General features: G+C 39.2%; 2 protein-coding genes across 5 annotated transcripts in view; both read left to right on the top strand.

Moving 5' to 3' along the window:
- Positions 1–6,356, top strand: part of TOPAZ1 (testis and ovary specific TOPAZ 1) — a 41,722-nt gene extending 35,366 nt beyond the window's left edge. Inside the window, exons 17-21 of the mRNA XM_072851435.1 lie at positions 1,067–1,232; positions 2,108–2,272; positions 3,358–3,561; positions 4,623–4,806; positions 6,143–6,356. Of these exons, the coding sequence (XP_072707536.1) occupies positions 1,067–1,232; positions 2,108–2,272; positions 3,358–3,561; positions 4,623–4,806; positions 6,143–6,356 (933 nt within the window). The remainder of the gene's footprint in view (positions 1–1,066; positions 1,233–2,107; positions 2,273–3,357; positions 3,562–4,622; positions 4,807–6,142) is intronic.
- Positions 6,357–11,982: 5,626 nt separating this feature from the next.
- Positions 11,983–21,524, top strand: part of TCAIM (T cell activation inhibitor, mitochondrial) — a 29,636-nt gene continuing 20,094 nt past the window's right edge. For all 4 annotated transcript variants that reach the window (XR_012041149.1, XM_072853910.1, XM_072853909.1 and 1 more), the window contains exons 1-5: positions 11,983–12,167; positions 14,458–14,533; positions 17,793–17,928; positions 18,483–18,636; positions 19,853–20,099. Coding sequence is in view for 3 of the 4 variants with exons in the window: in XM_072853910.1 (XP_072710011.1) it covers positions 14,505–14,533; positions 17,793–17,928; positions 18,483–18,636; positions 19,853–20,099 (566 nt within the window). In the remaining variant the exon portion in view is untranslated. The remainder of the gene's footprint in view (positions 12,168–14,457; positions 14,534–17,792; positions 17,929–18,482; positions 18,637–19,852; positions 20,100–21,524) is intronic.

The following is a 21,524-nucleotide window of genomic DNA, read 5'->3' on the forward strand; positions in this document are numbered from 1 at the left end:
AAAAGTCTCCAGTTTTGAGCATATGCCAGTCCACAGTATGTATGTGCATACGCATAAAACATTTTCAAAAAAAGAGCTTCTTAATAAGTTTCATTTTCTGTCAACTTTTCTGTTCTCCAAAACCTCCCTTTTCCTCCATGACCCTTGTTCCGTCACCACAATGCGTGTACACATATGACTACGATTTTTAATAAGCCACCTCCTCATTGATGCACCCACTAAGCAAGAGCAGAAACATGTCTAGTTTGGAGTTTCGTTTGTGTTGCTTGACCAGCAAGGTACAGCCAGGCAGGACAAGTGCTGAACCCTGCCTGTCCTTGCCTTGCTGGGGACATTAATTTGATATCCCACCTTGACTCGATCATCATCTTTAGATTGGTCAGATCTTAATTATCTTTGAGACTGCTACCTTTCTTCCATCTTTGACTGAAAAGGCCAACCAAAAAGTTGTTAAGAGGAAGCTTCTGTAGGAAACCACTCTAAATATCAACCTGGAATATGATGATAAAGTTGTTGGTTGTTATACTGTTGGCCAGATAGGCCCAACTTTTTCCAGTTTATTGTCCTGCTGGGTACAACTATCAGTGTTTTCTTTGGCTTATGCTGGAGTAATTATTTCAGTTTAACACTTACGCCTCTGCTGCAAAATTAAAACTCTCTCTATGATCTTTTTAGAATTTTATAGGTTGCGTAGTGCTGAATGGAATCAAAAGAGTAAAAATATTATACTAAAGTAAGCAAATACAAATTAATTACAAAGTATATTAAAAATACTGTATAGGAACATTATATAGTAGAAATAATGTTATGGGGAATAGTGTGCTGGGAACTGTTCAACAATGGGTTGGTGGGATTTTTTTGCCTACACAGTCAAAAAACCTTACTATTCATTAGAAATTTTACTATACTTTTTTTTTTTCCCAACTCAGTTTGGATAACTAAACTGATGCCTATAAATCTGTATCACCGAATTAAATCTGCTGTATTTTGTGTAAATATACTCCATGTTCACCGATACCATTGCTTTCTCTGACCTCCCCCCTTTCCCTTCTCCCTCTTATGCTAGGGAAGGAAGGTTTTGGATAAATTGCATGAGCTACAGATACATTTTACGGTCTTGAAAGGACTTATAGGTGCAGAGAGGTTAGCATCAAGATGCCAAATTGTTAATAAAGCTGCAGAAATTTTTCTTAAAACTGGAAGTTTGGATGGAGCGACATGGGTATTGAGAGGTAAGCTTGTCTTATAAAAAAAAATGAGTTTTGACAAATTTGAACAGTCCCCTTCTATGACAGATTTCAGATAAAAGTTACAAGCTGGTCTCTGTTCTTAAATAAAGTTAATAATACTGGGACAACAAAAATAAAATGTGATCCATCTTACTGGTTAGTATTCTTCTTGATATGTATAAGAAATATGACTAATACCAAGTCTTTTTTCAGAAAAGTTTTCCCAGTAGTCTACCATCAACACCATTCTACTGAAAAGCCTACCATAATAAGGGTGTGTGGGGGTGCAGCTTGGAAAGTGACCCTGCCCCATGTAGATTTCCTTTGAGCCAGGTGACATTCAGTGTCAAAAAAATTTCAGGCTTGGGTCAGTCCAGTGTTTCTTTACCCCTCACAGTATCCACATTTAGTAAAATAGCTTTAGAATAGTACCATATTTCTGTAATTAAATAACACATAATTACTGGCTTTTTGGAATTCTGATCTGCTGAAAAGAGAAGAAACTCAGAAGTATAAACAACAATAGAAGGTGTTCTATAAAGTAATATTGAGGATCTCAAATTTGCTATTCAATTTTATATAGGTAGATAGATATATACATATTTATATATACACATATATTTATATATGCCACTGACAGTCCATTTTACTACCGTGATATTTAATAAAAGGGGTTATTTACAATATAAAGGTTCAGAGAACCCATCTGAGAAGTATTGGTGATAAAGAATTAATTATTAATAACTAGAACTGCATTTTCTTTGAAATTCCGAAATTTGTTTTCTGCTACAGTTTACAGTATATTCTTAATGGCCAAAAATCTCAGCATCCTGCAGTTTCAGTTCATAGAAATAACACTGCACTGTTGTTTGCCACAGAGTCAGAGTGGACCACAAATGCACCATTGTGGCCCTGTGATAAAGTGGACATCCTCAATCGACGTAATCTGTTGCGTACACTAGTGCACAAATACTTGAGGAAAAGTCTATACAGGCAGGCATTTGAAGTTCTGCAGAACTTACCAGGTTTTCAAAATCATTCTGGTAAGTAAAGAAAAAGGTACTGTGTTAAGAGCTAAAAGTTTAACAGATTATTCTGTACTGTTCTTCTTGTTTGTTTTCCAGCTAAAATTTGTTGAAGAAGTAAGATGGTTTTAGAAAAGCCCTTTTTTTTTTCCAAAGAGAGTAGTGTCAGTTAAAATATGTATTGTACTCTGCAGCTCTTGCCACACGCACGCGCACACACATGCACATACACGCACAGAGGTTATACATCTGTCCTCTTCTTCCATTTGGCTCAGTTACGCAGGGTAACAGGAAAGACCCACTACATTTTTGAGGATCATACAGAGTCTATACAGTAAGATAAAATAGCGATATCATTGGGGCGATTAATTTTATCTTAACTTCAGATGAATGCATTGGTTTTTTCCATAACTGAGCTAGCTAACCTAGGCAGCTTTTACATACCATGTTAAGAACTGAGTCCCCTTTTGGACTCAGTTTATCTGACAAATTTTGGATGTGTACTTCAAGATGAGATGTGTAGTTACTTAGGCTGCACTGAGGAAACCTCAGCTGATTCCCATGTGTAGGTCTCAGTGCTATTGCCAGTGTGTACTTTTAGGTATGTTAGGAGAGCTTAGTTGGAAGACCATCTACTTAGAGAATCCTAAAAGGATCTAGTCCTTTGAGGCATGAGGTGGATACAAGGCTGCTCAGTCATGCCAAGAAGGGGACAGTTGAGAGGAAGTGGACAGTTCAGAGGAAGAGTAGAAGCAGAACTTGAAGCACCAAGGTGATTTTTATTGGTGCACATTTCAAGTCTGAGATATCAGGTGAAGATTGTATTTATAGGCTGGGGCAAGTGAATATATTTTTATCTGATCCTGTTTGGTTTTGGCAGCAAATTATTACTTGGACCCTAACACTTCTCTTTCACAACATGAATGAACTAACTGTATGAAAAGACTTTTGATGAATAAAGCGTTAGCATAAGTTATCTCAACCTTGTTCCATTTTGCTGACAGAAGCAAGAGTCATGATTTAGGTACTGATTGAGAAGTGATTCTTCAATTAGATTTGCATTTGACTTAATTCAGTAGTTAATATTCTTCATTTCATTTCAGATACTGTAGATGTTTCTCAGTACAGCTGCCTTTTTAACAAGCTGATAAATGCCTGTTTTGAGAGCAAGAACCTTGGGGTCTCATCTTCTGCAGTAGACTTCATGCTTTCAAAAAACATAGCTATTGATTTTTTTTTACTTAGAGGATTAATCACAGCTTTGGGAAGAAGTTCTTTGTGGTCTAAAGCTAGGACCTATTACAAAAGTAAGTTGCTGCTTAAACACTATCCTTCCCTTAGGTTCTTTGAATAACATATGCTCCTAACAGCTCAGTACGTTGGGGAGAAATGGGTTAGAGTATACTTTGTAAGAAGAAAACAGTACTTTCTGTGTCACTATCAGGAATTTATTTGTAACCAAAATGTTTATTGGGAAATAGTGACATTGAAAATATGAATCAGTGCATACTACCTGGCATGAAATAAATGTAATTCTGAACATTCTGTAATGTGAACCCTGAAATGGTTAAAAAGTGCATCATCTTCACTTTTTCATCTAGGCAAATTAGATTTCTTTATACTTCTGTTTGGAACTGTGGTGGTAAAATTATTAATACTTAAGATTTGAGAGGTCTGGCTAAGAAGTTTATCCTAACTAAAAGAAAACTCCTTTCAGCTGAAAGCTAGCAGTCTGTGATTGTTTTCACCTCCTCACTTCTGAGCTAATATAATACTGGGTGTGCCACTCTGATAGAATCCACCAAGAGCCATCTCTCCATCTTGTCACATTACTGTTTGATTCCTTCTTAGAATTTCTGCAGTTAGCAAGCTACTTAAGGAGTCCATCCCCGGAGGGATGGAAACTTGGTTTTGTTAACACTGAAATGATTGGTTTTCCTCACCTCTTTTTTTTTTTTTTTTTCTGAAATGCTGTATAGGTTGGGTCTCTGGGATCACTTGGCAGAGGACAGGGGAGCAAAGGCGGAGATGCTGTTCAAATGTCTTCTCACTGTGATCATAGTTAATAAAGCTTCTGTCTAACCTGTCCTAAATTGTACTTGCACCCTTAGAGTCCCCCGATTTCTGACAGAGCTTTTTAATAATTGCTGATAATACTAATTTATAAAAATAACATTTTACAACAGTGAATATTATGAGAGAATGCTGTTTGCTGTGTTCTCAAATCAGGCCATTTCACAGGTGAAATAGTAAAATCCATTAAGAGTTTGGGGGGCTTTTTTCCACATTCTTAGCCACATACCGAAGAAAACAGATCTATGTTCAGTATGGTAATCCTAATTCCTTACATTTCTGCATTTACTCTCAGGTGCTTTGTCATTGGGTTGCTACCCACCACTGCAAGGAAATTTATATCACAAACTTTTGATGATTCCGTCTTACCTGTCTGAGGTTGAGATGCTGTTGGCCATTGAAATATTTCTTGTTTCAAATGCCAGTGATATTCAAAGTCCAATGGCTGCTAGTCAGACTCTTCAAATAATACTGAAAAGGTTTGTAGTCAGATATGTACCATTTTGATTGTATTTATCCAGGTGATCATGTAATTAATGAGAGATCTTATTTTCCGTTGGCTGGGAAAGAGAATGCTTGGTTTTAAACTTGTTTTTAATCTTTGTTTCTAAACTGGTTATAGAACAGTAAATGTTTGGGGTTTTTTTTATTATTATTATTTTTATTTTTACATGTGTGTAACAGAAAAGTAATTGTTCCAGAGTGATATTGGGCTGTGTTCCCTAACTGAATGTGTCTACCGCACTAAGAGTGTACTGTATTTTCAAAGACAGGATAGCTTGATATCTTGATGTATAGATTCTTGGGTTGTGGTTAAGCAGTGGAGTAGAAGGGCACAGTCAAAATGTTACTCCTTTCAAAAACCAACTCTAACATTTCTTGGCTGTTCTTTGGAAAGTGCATGAAGCCATTTTACTTGATTCTCTTTATAGGGGATATCTCAATATTAAATTTGTTAGATTTTTTTTTTTTCCTCCTTTCTGTGAGACTTAATACCTTCAAATAAAAATGTGTTTTGTTGCTTTTCTCCTTTTGTCCATAAACCACCAACCACTGTCACTAGATTATACCTATAATTTATTTTTCAAGACCCCATTTTCTCTGAGATTGACTGGCTCAGCATCAATATGTGAAACTGCACAGAAAAGCTACATTTGTTAAGAAGGATGAACAGGGGCATCTCAGACTTCCTGTTTGAGCAGGAAGACAGCATCTCTGTCTTCCTTCCCCTCTACCCTTCCCAAGGAATACATCTCTTAATTTTGTTGCTTTGATAAATGAGAAGGTTTTTATCTCTTGCTTTCATGTGTATGCTATTGTACCTCTGCTTGTTTGCTTAAAGAGTAAGTTCGGCTCTTGCAAAAATGTAGGCATGTCACTTAGGCACATCCTTATTCCAAAAGTGATTACATGCCAAAAATGAGTAATCCTTTTAGATGCAAGCATGTACATGAATTCTTGCTATATCCAGTTCATAAAATGGTTTACATTCCTTTACTGAATTTTCCAGCCCAGAGTCGAACATTTCTTCATGAAACATGCTGTGAATATTGCAGACCTACTTTGCACTGGCATTAAATCCTATTACTTTTAATTTCCGTAAAATATGTTAAAAGTCTACTTTTTCTAACTTTTAAATTCTTCAGAATAATCAGATAAAATTTGTCTAGAAATTAACATAATCTATTATAAGTGAAGTGAACACCAGCCATTATTTTAATGTTTTTGTAATCTTGTTGCCAGTATAAAGTGTCAGGCAAGTGACACGGGGCCTGTATGGTACCTAATTTTGTATTTGTGAAAATTCACTTACAGATGTGAAGATCAGACAGTTCAGACTAACAGTGACTATCAAGCGGCAGTGGAGAGACTGATCCTGGCTGCTCGTGTATCTGATCCAAAGCTTTTTCTTAAGCATATGACAATGAATGTTAATATGGAAGAAGTTTACAGCTTGGAGCTTACATCTGCTCTAAAATGGCTTCAGGAGAACATGAAATGGGCTGGGAAGGTTTGGCTGTTTCAGTAGTCATTAAATAGTAAAGACTTTTGGGTTTTAATGGTTAAAGCAATCATTGTTGAAAATAATACAAATTAATAAAGGCAGTTCCCACTGTGTTGAGACTGTGCCTTACTGATTTACAGCAAGGCTTCAAACTCAAGTTGTGTTTTTAAATACTTATATGATAATGCAGATAGTAGCACAGAAGGAGTAATTTTTTCCTTAACTATATAGATTGTCACACCGACTTACATAGGTGTTTTGTAATAGCATCATTAGATAATGAGGAAGCTGTAGCCTTAGAACCTACATTCTCCTTTTTTACGGAGAATCCAGCACTAACTGTTACTCTTCTCCCAGCACGTCATAGCATATAAGTGCATTGATTGAGTGTATCTACTGTTCTTGAGTGAGACGTTTTCCACATTGCTCCATAGTCTGTAGAAGTAATACATGTTTCCTTTTGTCTTCTTCACAGTATCTTCTGAGGATATTGTCCCATCTGTGTGCCCCTTAGATCTTAATTTCCTTACTCCAAAAACCCAGTAAAAAGCACTGAGAATAAAATAACTTCAAAATCACTTGAGACATGCCTGACTTAGACTCTCTCAGTTCTGTGAAGGAAGGTATGTCTACACAAGTTGCTCACAGCTGGAGGTTTAGTTGTGTCTTGATAATAACTTGTGTATGGCTTCGCATTTGTATAGATGGATACTTCCACTGAAAAGGAAAACTTGCTTCCTCCCTTGATTGTGCTCTTAGAGGGAAGTGGTTTTGCCCATTTTTCAGTTTCTGCCAACTGCGTGATGAGATGGAGGCTTCTAGCAAGCTGGTTCTAGCATTCCTGGTTCTTCAGGAATTACTCTTTTTTTCCACCTGCAAATCCTGAATCAGATTCGGAGCTTGAATTGCTTAAGTCACACTTCATCTACTGATCTGCAGCCTGAGTAAGAAGAACCAAATATTTCATATCAGAAAACTCTTGTGGCAAATCAGTGGGACCTCTGTCAAAGTTGATACTTGCCCAAGTTCACTTCTGTAGTGTTAGTTTAGATCTTCAGTGCCAACCTTCACAAACATGCCAATAATACAACTCTTTTGGTCCTGCTCTCCATCCCCTTTAGAGCTTTTTGTGCTGAAAATTTCTGCTGTATTGGGTATAGAAGTTCATGAGTTTTTTAAGGCTGTTCCATCGTAAGTGAGATCAAGATGGTGGCATAAGTCCTCAATGCTTGAAAAATCTTTCCCTCCTTTGGTGCAGCATGAGTCTCTTCCCAGTTCCAGCAGCATTACTGCAGGTGTCCTTTGTGCCTCTGATCATGAAAGCCATCATGATCTTGGCGCTGGATGGTTGTGGAGGGTTTTGGAGGGGTGTCGGTGTTGTTTTTGTTTGGGGGATTGCCACTCTAGTCTTCAGGTTTGTGCCATTAATCTGATTGACAGTTGTTAGATTCCTGACCCTCTTCAGGGTCAGGTCCTGACCCTTTTTGACACCACTGCTCATCCAGTCTGTCTCGGAGTTGCTACTGGATGAGAGAGGATTGAATCTGATGACCACCAAGATCACTGCCTTCCTCCTGTGCCACCTGTACAGAAAAATGCAAGGATAGAAGCTCTTGTGTTTTCACAGGATATCATTCTTCTGTGGGGATCTCATCTGCTTTCCTTCTAAAAAATGGTAGATTCAGTACTAACAGATGGCATTTCTTCAAAAAGCCCCTTACCTCAAAATTTCTCTTGAAGAGCAGTTGGCACTAGTTCAAACAGACTTTGCGTTCCACCACTTGGTATTCACCAAGAATGGCTCTGCCATTTGTAAGGCTATCCACCTGGTCAAAGCCAGTAGCATTCTGCTGCTTCTGTTTCCCAGTAACTGAAAGACTGGATAAGAAGTGATCAGGTTTCAGATGAGGGATTTAAACTGACATTCTTCCAGCCACTCCAGCATTAGTGGCAAGAGCAATTTTGGAAGGTTTCAACAAACTAAAACTGGCAGTGAGAAACTAAGTCATTTTTGCTAATTACTTTTTGTAAGATCCTTTATAGCTTAATCTCCCTTGGAATTAGACAGAGGCTATCTGAGCCTCAGCTAAATCCCACATTTCTGTAAGCGGTACCAGATGCGGCTAATACTGTGTTTGAGAGACGCAGAAGGACAAAATTCTCTTAGTAATCTGTATGGCTTCAAAGCTTGGGATGTTCTAGAGACAGCATTATTTTTTCCATTATAAGCAGCCTTGAATTTTCACTTAGATCATCTCCAGAAAAAAATTTCAAGTGTTGCTTTATTTTTCAGACAGGTTAATCATTGACCTTCTAGCTTAACTTGGAACCGTGTAAAATTTGTGCAATGTTTTGGTTCCATCTCCTGCATATCATCTTCAGCTGATAGCATGCAATCTCAGTCATGTTTTATATTAACAAGCAAAGCAAACTCCCCACATCATTGCTCAGAAGTTTTGGTACAACTGGTGCACCTGGTGTTTCTGTCAATACAGTGTTTCTCCCTATCACCATGATAAACCAGTAGGCAATTTAAACAACTTTACTGTTAAATCCTGTATTTCACATTTTTGTACTGTCTACATCCACTTGAAATGCCATACAAATCTGGTCATTTTGATGTGTGTCAAAACGCCAGAAAGGTTTCTTGAGCAACATTCTCAGTACCGTTTTGGTGACAGAAATTCCATGTGCTAAACAGGACAAAACTCCAGTGTGGAATGGAAACAAGCCTGGAAAGATGGAAAAATCTTCTAAAGAATAAAATTAAGTACAACAGAGACAATGCAGTTTTGCAGAGCCAGCCACTCAGCAGACAATAGCCATATTTTTGCTTTTCCCCAGGTATAAGTTACTGTTTCTTAGTAGCTGAAAGAACTTCTGTGTTTGAGATTAAGCAACTTGTTTTATATATTTAATTTTTCATATAGGAAATAAAGTGTATGCTTACCTGTTTGCAGACAGACAGAAGAATGTGCAAAGAAACCTTTCCTGTGCTGTGCTCAGTAGCTAGGTCTAGACAATGCTGTGCTCATTTAGTATGTTGTTAGATGCATGAGAAATTCCCTTTGTGAAAATCTTCCTTCAGTTTTCACTGATTACAAGGTATGCTTTTGGAAATACTACTTTTGTTAGGTATTGACAGTTTCTTGTAACTAAAACAGAATAATGTTTTTTGGAAGACTTACCACAACTTTATTTCAAAGCATTGATAGTTTTGAGAGTTTCTTAACTCACATCGGGGATAGAGGTGAGAAGCTAGAAATAGAAGCTTGATAGTTTTGCAGTGTTTTATATCAAGAGCAATTGGGGGGATCATTTTGGAGGAGTTGTTAAGATGTTAATAAATGTTTTATATTCTTTGTGTGAAGTATCCAACATATCTGTGAGTCAGTATTGTCATTAAATTATTTAATTCTGTTCAGATCCCTGTAATTAATATTCTTAGGTATGCAGGAGGATAGGCAAATGGCAAAGTAGACGTGGAGAGTTTAATATCTCATACAAGAATCTAGAGTATGATATGCTGCATGAGGAGGTTAAGAATGTGTGAAATCAGTCAGGCTATGCAGTCTTTCACCACGCCATAGCACATAATGTAGCAAATGCTCATGAATAAGTTGGGCTGAAACTCCCAGCTGTGCACATGGCCAGCTTCCAGTTTTAACTAGACTCGAGTGGAGGCTACAGCTAGGCCTATGGGCTGCGCTCGATCCGCTGAAGAATTCTAATGAATGTTAGTGAGAGTTTCACATGAGGAGAAACAGTAAAATTAAATGTCCCTGGTGTAGTAATCGAACTTCTCATTACCAGAATCTTAATGCCATACTCCTCAGCTCAGTAAAATACGGCTACATTAAGAGCAATTACTAGTCCACATTTTTGTCCTTTCACATTCTCCAGATGCACCTTGCATCTTTGTGGGGGTTTTTTTTGCAAATCCCAGGTCTACATTTTTCAGTCTTAACCCCTTCTGCATAACTCTTTTCTAAAATGACTAGTATGATGACTAGTGTAAAAAATTAATGCTGACATTATTGGCCTCAGAGCTTCTGTGCCATTGCATGTGATGAGTGTGGAGAAACTGATGCCACTTTTTGACCATCTGCAGAGCAAGGACCAGAACAGAAACAAAGAAGCAAGGAGAAAATGGCTCATTTGCAGCTTGTAGGAACTCTATTGTAATGCTTAAAATTCTCCTTCTGTTAGGGGACAAGAGGTAGTCAAAATACAAACTTCCTCAGATGTTAATTTTATCTGGTATAAAACAAGCTTTCAATCGGAAATGTCTGTGCCGCTCTGCTGAGCCAGTGGGATGTATCCTGGGAACTGATAGAGACCAGATAAAGCTGCAATACTACTGCCGTGGAATATTGTGGTGATATTCATAAGCAGTGAGTGTTGAGACCTTTAGCTAAAAAGTAGGCACTCATTCCTTTGCTCGGGGAGGGGTGGGGTGGGTTGCTCTGGCTCTGTTTGAAAATGGGTACCCTACGCAATGGAGCTGGTACCTGGCAGTGTCACCTGCCGATTGCCTCTCCCAATTTATTTTATTCCTCACTGAGTTAAAAGAAATCCCGGGCGAAATGAACAGCACACTTTTCTGTTGAATCAATTAAATTTATTTTCCTATCTGCATAATTATGCAACCAATTCGCTTACATAACTGATGGCTTCTATCAGGAGGCAAAAAACATGCTGCACATTATGGAAATTATGCAAATCCCCTAGGGGTTGGGAGAGTGTTAACTTGATTTAAAGCTTCACTGAACTACAGATAGTTCCTAAAACTTGTCGGTCCTCTTTTTAACCTTTTCTGCCTGGAAATGCAATAGATTCTACGCAAATAATTCCAATCCCTAACAGTTAATCTCTCTTTGTTCTGAAACCCGTCAGCAACAGACATCTTTGCTCTGAGGTTGCATGTCTCTGCATCAGCTGCTTCTTGACACCAGCTACCTCGGAAGAAAAATAGATTTATAAATGCACGTATACATCGAGCATTAGCAGTTGCAGGGAAGTAGCTTTTGCTTTTCCCCTTGGGGCTGCAGAGCTCACGGTAGGTTCTTTGCCCATTTGGCACTTTCTGCAGAACAGGGGGGATGTGAAGCGCACCCAAGTCCCTGGATAACCCCTTCCCTCCTCTTCGCAGAAAAGCAGCGATTTCTTGTGTCGGGGATTTCCCTTCTATGTCCCCAGGTAACAACTGCGCACGTACTCTACTGTTGGAAGCAGCAGTCACCGAACCGAAGAGGGACCGCTTCTCTGCATCTCATGTTGCAGGTCTTTGAGAAACGGCTGCGATACCAGCGTTCAGATTTACAAGATGGGCCGCAGTTTGTAACCAGGGGCAGCAGCCACACCTAAAGCATGAAACCAATGGCTGTTAAGTGTTTGTTTCACCTAACCCTCCGGTCCCCGAAGCGCAACATTTCACAAGAGCGCTCGCACGGCGGCGGGCCTCCGGCGCCGTTTCCGGACCCGATCCGAAGCGCTCCGGGGCGGGGGAGTCCCGGCAGCCTGAGGGAGGGAGGGAGGGCCTGCCCGCCCGCGGCTAACGGCGGCCCACCGCGCCTGCGCGGGGGCGGGCGCGCGGCCGTCACGTGCGCGCCGGGGGCGGGGCGCGGGGCGGGGGCGGGGCGGCCGCTCAGGCCGGAGCCGCGGGGGTTGGGAGCGCAGGCGCGCGCTGGCCCCGCCGTCCGCGGCCCCGCCGGGAATTCCCTCGCCCGCCGCGGCGCTGCCCCGCCCCCTCCCGCCGTCTCCGGGGCCGTCGGCGGGGGCGGCTGCGCCAGGCGATGGGGGCCGAGCCCCGGCGGGCGCTGTCCGGCCGTGGCGGTAAGGGGGGGCCGGGCCGGGGGCCTCGGGCTCCTCCGCGAGGGGGGACACCGGAGAGAGAAGGAGAGGAGGGGGGGAGGCCGGGCGACGCCGCGGGGGGCCTCGGCAGTCGGCGGCCGGAGGACGGTGCGAGGCCGAGCGCGGTCGGGGGGGGCTGGGCTGCGCTGACACCGGGCCGTGCTTTGTCGCTGCCCCGCGCCGGCGGGGTGGGTGCCGGGCGAGGGGCAGCTCCCCGCCGCCGCCCTGCCGGAGCCTGCCCGCGACGGAGGGTCCGTGCGCGCGTAGGGGTACGTGCGCGCGGGCACGCGCGGGGCGGCCGTTGGCGGCGGCGGTGCGGGGCCGGCGGGGGCCGGGCGGCGGGGCCGCCTCGCTCGGCTCCTCCGGTGGCGGGGTCTCCGTAGGCTGCCTTGGGAAAGCGGGGCGGCAGGTGCCAGCTCATGCGACCGCCCGTCGGTGCCGCCGTTCTCCGGTGGCCGAGTCCCGAGGCACCTGCTGGGCGCAGCGTACGGCCCGGGGTGGTCAGCATCGACCTGCCCGAGAGCTGCCGGCGGGGCAGGCAGGGCAGGCAGGCGGGCGAGATTGCTCGTTATTCCGTGCCGCCTTAATGGTGGGGGGAAGGCCTGTGACACCCATCGCTAACAGTTGCGCTGTTAAGTACCTGTGGGAAAGACCGACGTCCTTACCGTTAGTGAATTTTAAACTGAATTCCACGAGGGTTCTACTTTAAATAGTTAAAACTATTGGTGGTTGGAGCACTAGAGCTGATTTTCTTTCAAGCAGTGCGTCAGTCAGTTGCACCAAAGCTTATTTTGTGCTGTCATCTTGTTTATTTTCATACTGTTGTCTTCATACTGCCTTAAGGGTCCAGCGCAGGTAACCTATTCCAGCTGAAATAGATAATCTCGGTTTGAGTGGTAAGGTGGTAGCATGCAATGTCGTGTTTCCAAAGGCTTTTGCAAAATGATTGCAACATAATTAATATTTTGTTTTGTGTTAGCAAGCCTATCTTTGAGGTGGGGTGGGGGTGAAACTTACTCAAAACCAGGAGGTTTTATTTTTTAACTAAGCAATGTAACAATTTCTAAGCTGTTAATAGAGCATTTAAAACAAGAAACAGTGATGCTTTTGTCTGGTTATATAAAGTGTCACCACACATTAGTGAGATTCTTGGGTTTTTTCCATCCTCTGTCCAAATCCCTGAAGCTAAAATTACAACAAGAGAAAACTGTTTTATTACCAGAGAGCACGTTAATGTATTTAAGTTAGTTTATGATTAGGGCTGTTGTTAGGGACACTAAAAACGAAATTATTATTGTCTTGCCTGCTTAGCTGGAAATCAGAAGACAAAAGTTATAAAGTATTTGGGGGATATTTTAGCGCAGTGTATTTTTTTCTCACCCTATTTGCCTCTAGTAAAATGTTTGGAAACAGTTTATATTCTTAGTTAAGTATAATTGTATTAGTCAGACGCACTTCCGAAACTTTAAGTGTTTTGCAAAATAGTCATAGGAACTATTATGCTGTATTGGAACAGGAATGGTATTTCTCTGATAACCGCTCACCCCAGGTGCTTTAAAATGGTATACTTAGTGGGAACATGTTATTTTGAAAAGTGCAAAGAAGTATATTAATAAAGTGCATGAAAACATATGAGAAAACATTGCCAATAGGGAGCTTCCCTCATGTTCCCTAATAGTTAGGTGTATGTTTGCACTCTGACATGATAAGTGGTTTATCTCCTGTTGGAAAACGCTTGATTACAGTTGGTAAAGATTTCCAGGCATTGTTGTATGACAGTGTCTTCCCTTTGGTTTTATATTGTGCCCCCATAAAATGGTTGGCATATAAATTTTCAAGTATTATAATTTGTTTGAAAGTTTTGGACTTAGCAGAGTAAAAATTTATGTAGAATTCCACGAGCTGGTATGTGTTAGTGCTTAAAGAAAGCTTCTAGTTTTTTGTTTTTATACTTAAGACAAAAACTGAACATTGGGAAGAGTGGGAAACATTTTCAATAAATAATTTTTTAGGTTTTTTTTCCCTGACTGGAACATCTTTAAATACTCATCTTCAAAACAAAATATGGTTACTACTCTTAATATTTGTAAGACTCACTGTTTGTAGAGGAAACTGAAAACATTCTTATGCAAAACTTCAGGTTTTATGTGTGATTTCTCAATTTTGTATTACTGTTAAAAGGTATCACTTAAGATTTGGAGAATGCACTGATAAGTAACAGGGGGAAATACTCATGTCTCTTACTAAACAGGATTTTTTTCTTTTTTTTAAGTGAGTTAGTGGATGGCTGAAGGTTAGCCTGACCATTGAGTTGCTGAAATGTTTTGCTGCTTGAGAGGCGTGAGAAGGTATGGCACATTGCTGACCTAATTTACCTTTAGCATATGTTTTAAGTGTTTGCTTATGACTTGCATATATGTAAAACTGGTTTGGTATTTTTGTTTAATGCTTCTTTCTTTGGCTTTCTCATCTTCCCAGCTTGAAGCTTTCAACAGAGCATCCACAGTTGAAAATCCCTAAAGCGAGAGATTAAAAAGGCTCTCAACAAAACAAGGGGTTTAGAATAGCTTAATTATGAGAAAGTGGAGGTCTAAATCTGAATATGATACCCAACATATTACTGCATTATTTAGTTATTAAAGCTCAGTGTTTCAAAATGAGTGAATGTATCTGTAATAATGAGCTTAATTTAACAAAGCTTTTCAGTGCCAAAGCTATAAGCCAAAAAGTTAAACTTCAGAGAGATGTGAAGAAAAAGTAAAAAGAAAGCTGGAGGGAATTATTTAATCAATAAATTAAATCTGTCCTAGAGTGCTATTGCATAATGTGTTCTAGCGGAGATTGTGTTTCACATCTTTCACGAAGTGGAGACGGCTGTCCTCAAAGTGGTTATGACCTTGATTTTAACGCGAAGCCTTTCTCTGCTCTTCAAATCTGGATAAAGTTCTTGGAACAATCCTTGCTCCTTGTGAGCGAAGCCATAAGCATCTTTCTTGCATTTTCTCTGTCTAAATTCATTTTAATTCATTTACTTTGTCACTTGACTTGAAGGATGCCTCAGAGTTCTGTCTTTCACCTTCAGTGAATGAATTCTTCCTTCTGTCACGCAGACTAATTTTGGCCTTTGAGCATTTCTCTTTTAAGCAAGTTCAAAATAGACTTTTGGCTGGAATCCTGAGCCTTCCTACTGGCATGACAGTGATGTTTAGCTACAAAACAAGGGAACTGAAGTTAACCATACTTGACCATTTTTCTTGTAGAATACCAGATGGAAGTTTATGATTAATAAACTTGAAAGTATGATTAATAGTTTCTAGGTACACTGGAACTTTTTTCTAACTACTGGAAACTGCATCCAGTGTTGCTTGAGAGTGGATGTGGGAAATGGTGTACGAATAAGGTGAAGAGAGAAATCTGCTCCTTACTTCCTCCTAGCAGCTTGGTCTAGGAGGATGTAGGCTTCTTGCATGGCTGTTAATCAAAACTGCTATCAGATAGGTAGCTGGTTAATTTACTCTTTTTTTCCTTTGCTCAAAGAATTTTTGTCCTTTTTACCGCTTTGTGTCCACTTCCTACCAAAAAAAAAAAAAGAAAATTTCTGCTATTTTTTTTTTCCTCAGCAAAGCGACTATTTTGGTGTTTCTGGATAAAAAATGGTAAAACATATGACCAAGTGGACTTTTATCCAGTGTGCTTTGCTTCCTTTCTTGCCAGGTCAGGTAAAGACTTTTTTTCCTGCGTCACTGAGCAACTCTGGCATGTTCTTGTCGTTGAGAGCTTTTGCTCTCCATAAAAACATGATATTGCTGTGGTACTTCACCATCTCCTGCTATTTTGAGTATGATCATAGGCTATAGTGATGACTAGTCTTAGAGTCTTTCTCAGATGCAGCCAGCAAGGAGGTAGAAGTGTTTGCCAGTAATACATTTTGTCTTTTTTTTAATCTTCCATTTAATCCACGCGCATGAAAATTGTTTTTAGTCATAACAGTTTGAAATTTCATCAGTCCACTTTTCTACAAAAATGTCTCCTGTTTTCAGCAAGCTGACTTTTAAGACCTACTAATTAAGTATTTGCCTGCCTCTTAGGCAGAAAACATTAGCTTTAATTGCTTTCATGTTTCTAATTGAAGAGCTGGAAAGGTTTACGGAAAAAAGGTAGAGTAAGGGTCATTGCATCTGCTTGATAATTCAACTGTTGTCATTTACTCCACCATTTGCCAAAATGAAAAATACTGCTTATTGTCTGAGCAAAAATTTGAGGATTTTTTAATTTTGATTTTTTTTAAAAATTAATGAAAGCAGTCAGGAAATAGTCTCACCTGTTTCTGTGTCCAGGACAATTATTTGGTCTAGGATGCTGAACAAATAGCTCTTTGTAAAACAGTCTTGCTTACTATTATTAATGAAGTTATTAGTTTTATGTGAATTGGAAGCAGCTTTGCCTCCAGTCTGCCATATATTTTCCTATTTGGGGCTTGCAGTTTGGATGAATGATACTGTGAGGAGTGAAACAGCATTGTATTGCTTAAGAGAGCAGAATCCCTACCCTTATATGAGTTGCAAACTAAAATGAATGTTAATCACAGGAAGAATGGTTGGCCCACTGAATTTGTTAGCCTGTGAAATCAGCTAAAGGAGAAATCTGTTATTAAATATTTAGCAATTCACATTTTCTTGCTGCTTTTATATAGACTGTCTCTTGGTAATTAGGTTGCTAACCTGAATATCAGCTTTGAGCTACGGCAGGAAATTCTGGTGGTCTTTAATTCAGAACTTGTTTTTGCTTCCATTTCAGTCTTCTGTTATACAAGTATGCTCTTTGCAGAACCGTTGTTTAACTTATGCATAATTGGAGGTATTCAATCTTTTGTACTTTCTGAACTTCCTAGAACTTCAACTTTTCTTTCTGATCTTAGGTGAAACAGTCTTCTTTTCCTACCACTGAAATTTCTTTCAGTCCTTGTTTTCTTCTCTTTCAGTGAAGATCAAAGGGTAAAAAAGTACTGTCTTTTTACTTGATGTCTTCTGTAAAAGAATGTCTGGGAAAGTAGATTTTTAAATTTTTTTTAAATGGGCACAAGTATGTGGACTTCAGAAACTAATGCAGAACTACTTTTGATTGAATTGTGATTATTACTCCTGGGTAAAATTTAATACTCTTTTGGCACTGCTTGAAAAATACTGGGTTTGGCTTTTTAACTTGGAGTTTGAAAAGTATGTAAGAGTTGGCTTTTAAGACCAGCTTCAGCAATAGCTACAAAAAGTACCACTAAAGCCAGTCTTTATGATTCAAACTACTTGACTGGGGAATTTTTATTTGAGCCTGCTTTGAGAAAGTAGCGGAAAAAGTTATTGTACTTATTTACATGTCTTTAATCAGCCATTAGCATCCACCATCTCTTGAACCTGTTGGATTTACTCCATATAAAGACAGCTTTGTGAGTCCTGGGGGAAAAATCCAGCACTCAGACTTCTAATACCAGTTTTAAGTGATTATATTTGCAACTGTGAATGCTTACCCCATTCTGTCACATTCTAATGTAACTTATATCAGTTTGTCACTTGATTGGTTGCATCATACATAAACATTTTATTACTTTATTAGGTTATGTCTGGAGAAGATATTGTTACAATGCATTCTTCAGTCAAGAAGTTTGTCAGGAGCTGATGCCATCAATGCTCTCAGACCTTTCTATTTTGCTGTGCATCCAGATTTCTTTGGCCAGCATCCCAAAGAGAGGGTAAAAATCTTTTAGTGTGCTTTCTTTGTAAACGTGTCATATATCAAGGATGGAAATTTTCTGGTTTTCCTACTGTCAGAGAAACACAAGTAGTATTAGAATTGAATATGGTTGTTACCAGAGAACAAAAAGATGCACTTTTTATTTTTAACAAGGATAGATCCCTTAAACATCCATTATTTGTCATATTTTCTGTTTAAATGTTATAAAGAAAATACTGAATCCTTCCAGTCTAATTTATAATACATATTACTTTATCACTTTGAAATGCTGTGCATTGTATTTGAATCAATGGATTTCTTTAAGCTTGAAAGCCTTAAAAGTGGTGTTTTGGAATGTACAAGAATATACAAGTATGTACATCATACAGTTTATTCAGGCAAGATAATTATTCATTTATGCTGAGAATATGAACTATATCACTACTTGTTAAGAGCAGCTGGCAGTTTCTAAAAACTAATTCTGCGTGTAAGATTAAAAAGGTTTAGATGAAAAATGGCCAAATTAATAATCTGTAATGTAGTGGGGTTTTCTTCTTTTTTTTTTTTAAACAGGAAGTAAATGAAAATTCTCTGAAGAGGTTAAATGGCTACTTGGAGAACCTACAGAAACCAGGATTTCGCTCCTTTAAGCCAACTCAGCTTACTTTTTATGTAAGAGAAAGAGAACCAAACTCTTCTAATGTTCAAGAATCCTTCAGTGCTTCAGGTGCTTTTATATTGTGCAGAATGTACCTTCCTGTATTTAAATTCTTTCAGACCATTACTTAGCCTTGTGCAGTCATAATGACTTTTCAACTGAATAAAATCCTGTCAAACCATGAAAATATGTATTAGCTCAGACGGCTAGGACCATCCCAAGTAATTAAACATCTTAAGTTTTAAAAAGCATTGAAAGAATGAGGAATTACAAAGTTGAGGTCAAGTTACTACAGTATGAGGAAGTAAAAAACATAGGTTGATGTAAATGATAATTTTTCTCCTTTTAGTACTATTGTCATGTTTAACTGCAACAACAGTTGGGTCCTTGTTTTCATTGCGGATAATGCGTAGTACACAATGTCAGGTGCTTGTAGGATCAGTAGGAACTTATTCTGTAAGCAGAAGTTGTACAGTATCTGAAGCTTCAATTTACTACATAGTCTCTCAGCTTTGAGACTACAGAACATATTGCTGAGTTTAGAATAATTATTTGGCTTTGATTAATTTTATTCTATGTATTTGTCTCTGATGTACCAATATGCCTTATCTAAGAGATGAGCTTTATGTTCTGTATCCTGCTAGTCAAAACACTTGAGCAAATTGTGAGGGGCTCTAGTGCTAGAAGACAAAAATCATACTGTTTTTCAAGATAATAGTGGTGTTATGTCCAGTCTACTTAAAATAACAGTTGAACTGGCAGCTGTGTTCTGCTCTTGAGTCTAATGCTTGCTTTCTAATGGGGCAGTTAGGCCCAATAGCTAAGTGATGGGGCTTAGTTTTAGCCAGTGTGCAAGTGGAATGTTTTGTTCTGAAGCTTCTGTTCATAGCTTGTGAAGAGCTGTTGTAGTACTGCGTTTCTACAGTATATTATATCCAAAGTGATGATCAGTAATAACATGAATTGTGTAGAGCTGTTGGACAAAACTGCCACTGCTAAAGCGAAGGCATCCCTTTTTGGCTTATGCTGCATCTGTAGCTAGGTTTCCAATTTGTCCAATGATTCAGATAGTTAAAGCAGCTCTATTTATATTTTTGGACACATAACAGTTTTAAAGGTTAAACTGCATGTGAATTTTGCAGTGAATATCGAAATAACAATATCATAATAATTTCCAACTATGTCTGCCTTGTTTGGGTTCTTGTTGTAAGATGGGAGAAATGTGAATGCATTTTAAATAATTTTAATTAAATAATACTAATTTTGTGGGACTTGTATTTTATAGGGTTTCGAGCAGTCAGTTTTACATTACATACTAGGGATCTCCTGAGCACAGTATTAGATATTCTCAACTCCTGCAGTTTATCTACGGAGCACATCCAAAGTCTGAACGTGAACTCTCAGCCCCACAAGGAAGCAAAAAGCACAGTGAACAGACCTATCAAATGGGATAAGACTTATTATTCCTTTACTGGATTCAAGGATCCTGAGGAGGAACTAGAACAAGCCCAGAGAGTGGAAACAACTTTAATGTATGTAAGGCTTTTATTTAACTGATATTTTGTAACCCAAATTGTTCTTATTCTAATGCTGATTTTTTTAAAGCCAAGCAATAAATATTCCAAACAATACAAAACTTTATTGTCCAACATGTAATTGTCACACTTTTTATAATTAAAGAGAGTTCAAATGAAATCCTGGTATAACTGTAGTGCCAGCTAAGCTGAGGCATTCTTGTCTCTTTGCCCAGCATTCATGTTTGGCCAATCTAGTTTTGGTTGATCTAGTTTTTCAGTTTTGTGGAATATTGGTGGCAATTCAGGAGGCGGCAGGGGTTCCACTTGCTCCAAATAGCTCTTACAGGGCTTCTTTAACACAAAACTGTATGGCTATTAACTTTTTTGTTAGTATTTCATTATCGCATTCTGTTGGGGGTGGGGTGGGAGATAATACATGAAAACTAAGGTTAGAATGTTTTAATTTGCCATATCTGTGTTATGCTTCTGATTTGTTGTTCAGCATACCAACCTTAATATTTAAATTGAGGCAGTTATAAATAATGAACTTGGCATTAAATGCAGTGTGTTGTATATTAGCAGTTGGTTGGTTATAAAATTGGTGTATGCTCATTTTGGGGAAAGGTGAAAAATTCTACCTTGAAAGACTTTTTGTAACAATGAGACCTAGGTGCCATTTGAAATAAATGCAGAACTGTGGTGGTAGTATCTTCAGAGCAAAGAATACCCCTCATCCTGCCTAGCACCTTACAAATAAAACTACTGTAATATATGCTACTGTAAAACACTTAACTGCTAGAGAATATTTTTACTTAACTTTTACACATTTACAAGAAATGCCACAAACAGTTACATATTAACAGTCTGGGTTTAATACCTGGCCATTTGGCACTGGGCCTTTCTTTTTGCTTCTGAGTTTGATTTTTTTCACTTAGAATATAGTATGAGAATGGAAGTGTTTGCTTGTAAAAATAAGAGTGTGACAATAAGTTTATGCTATGAACAAAGGCTAAATCTCTTAGAGTAGCTTTTTCCTAGAAATAGAATGATCTATTTATTGAAAGTTTCAGATGTACTCCATGAGTCATGTTTGCCTGGTTGTGATTATTGACAAAAGAACAGTAAAACTTGACATGCTTAATCAATGCTCATCCCAGCTCTGTAAGAGTTGCCTAATTTAGCCCCTTTAGTACCACCTCCCTTATTCGATAGTCTACTATGATCACTTTGGTGTGGTGGGGTGTTTTTTTTTAAAGGCAGATGTGTGGGAACTTCTTTCATTAAAGCACTAAGTTCTGAAGCTGCCCCCCTAAATCACACTAATCTGCTTCTCTACACCTTTCACGCCTCTAAGTCTTACGGTTGTAACACTGTCTTTTGGTTCAATTTAATTCCCTAGTCCCACCCAAAGACATTAAGCAGCAGGTTTTCCTTTGTAGA

Source organism: Ciconia boyciana, chromosome 2 (genome assembly GCF_034638445.1).
Source record: "Ciconia boyciana chromosome 2, ASM3463844v1, whole genome shotgun sequence".
NCBI lineage: Eukaryota > Metazoa > Chordata > Aves > Ciconiiformes > Ciconiidae > Ciconia > Ciconia boyciana.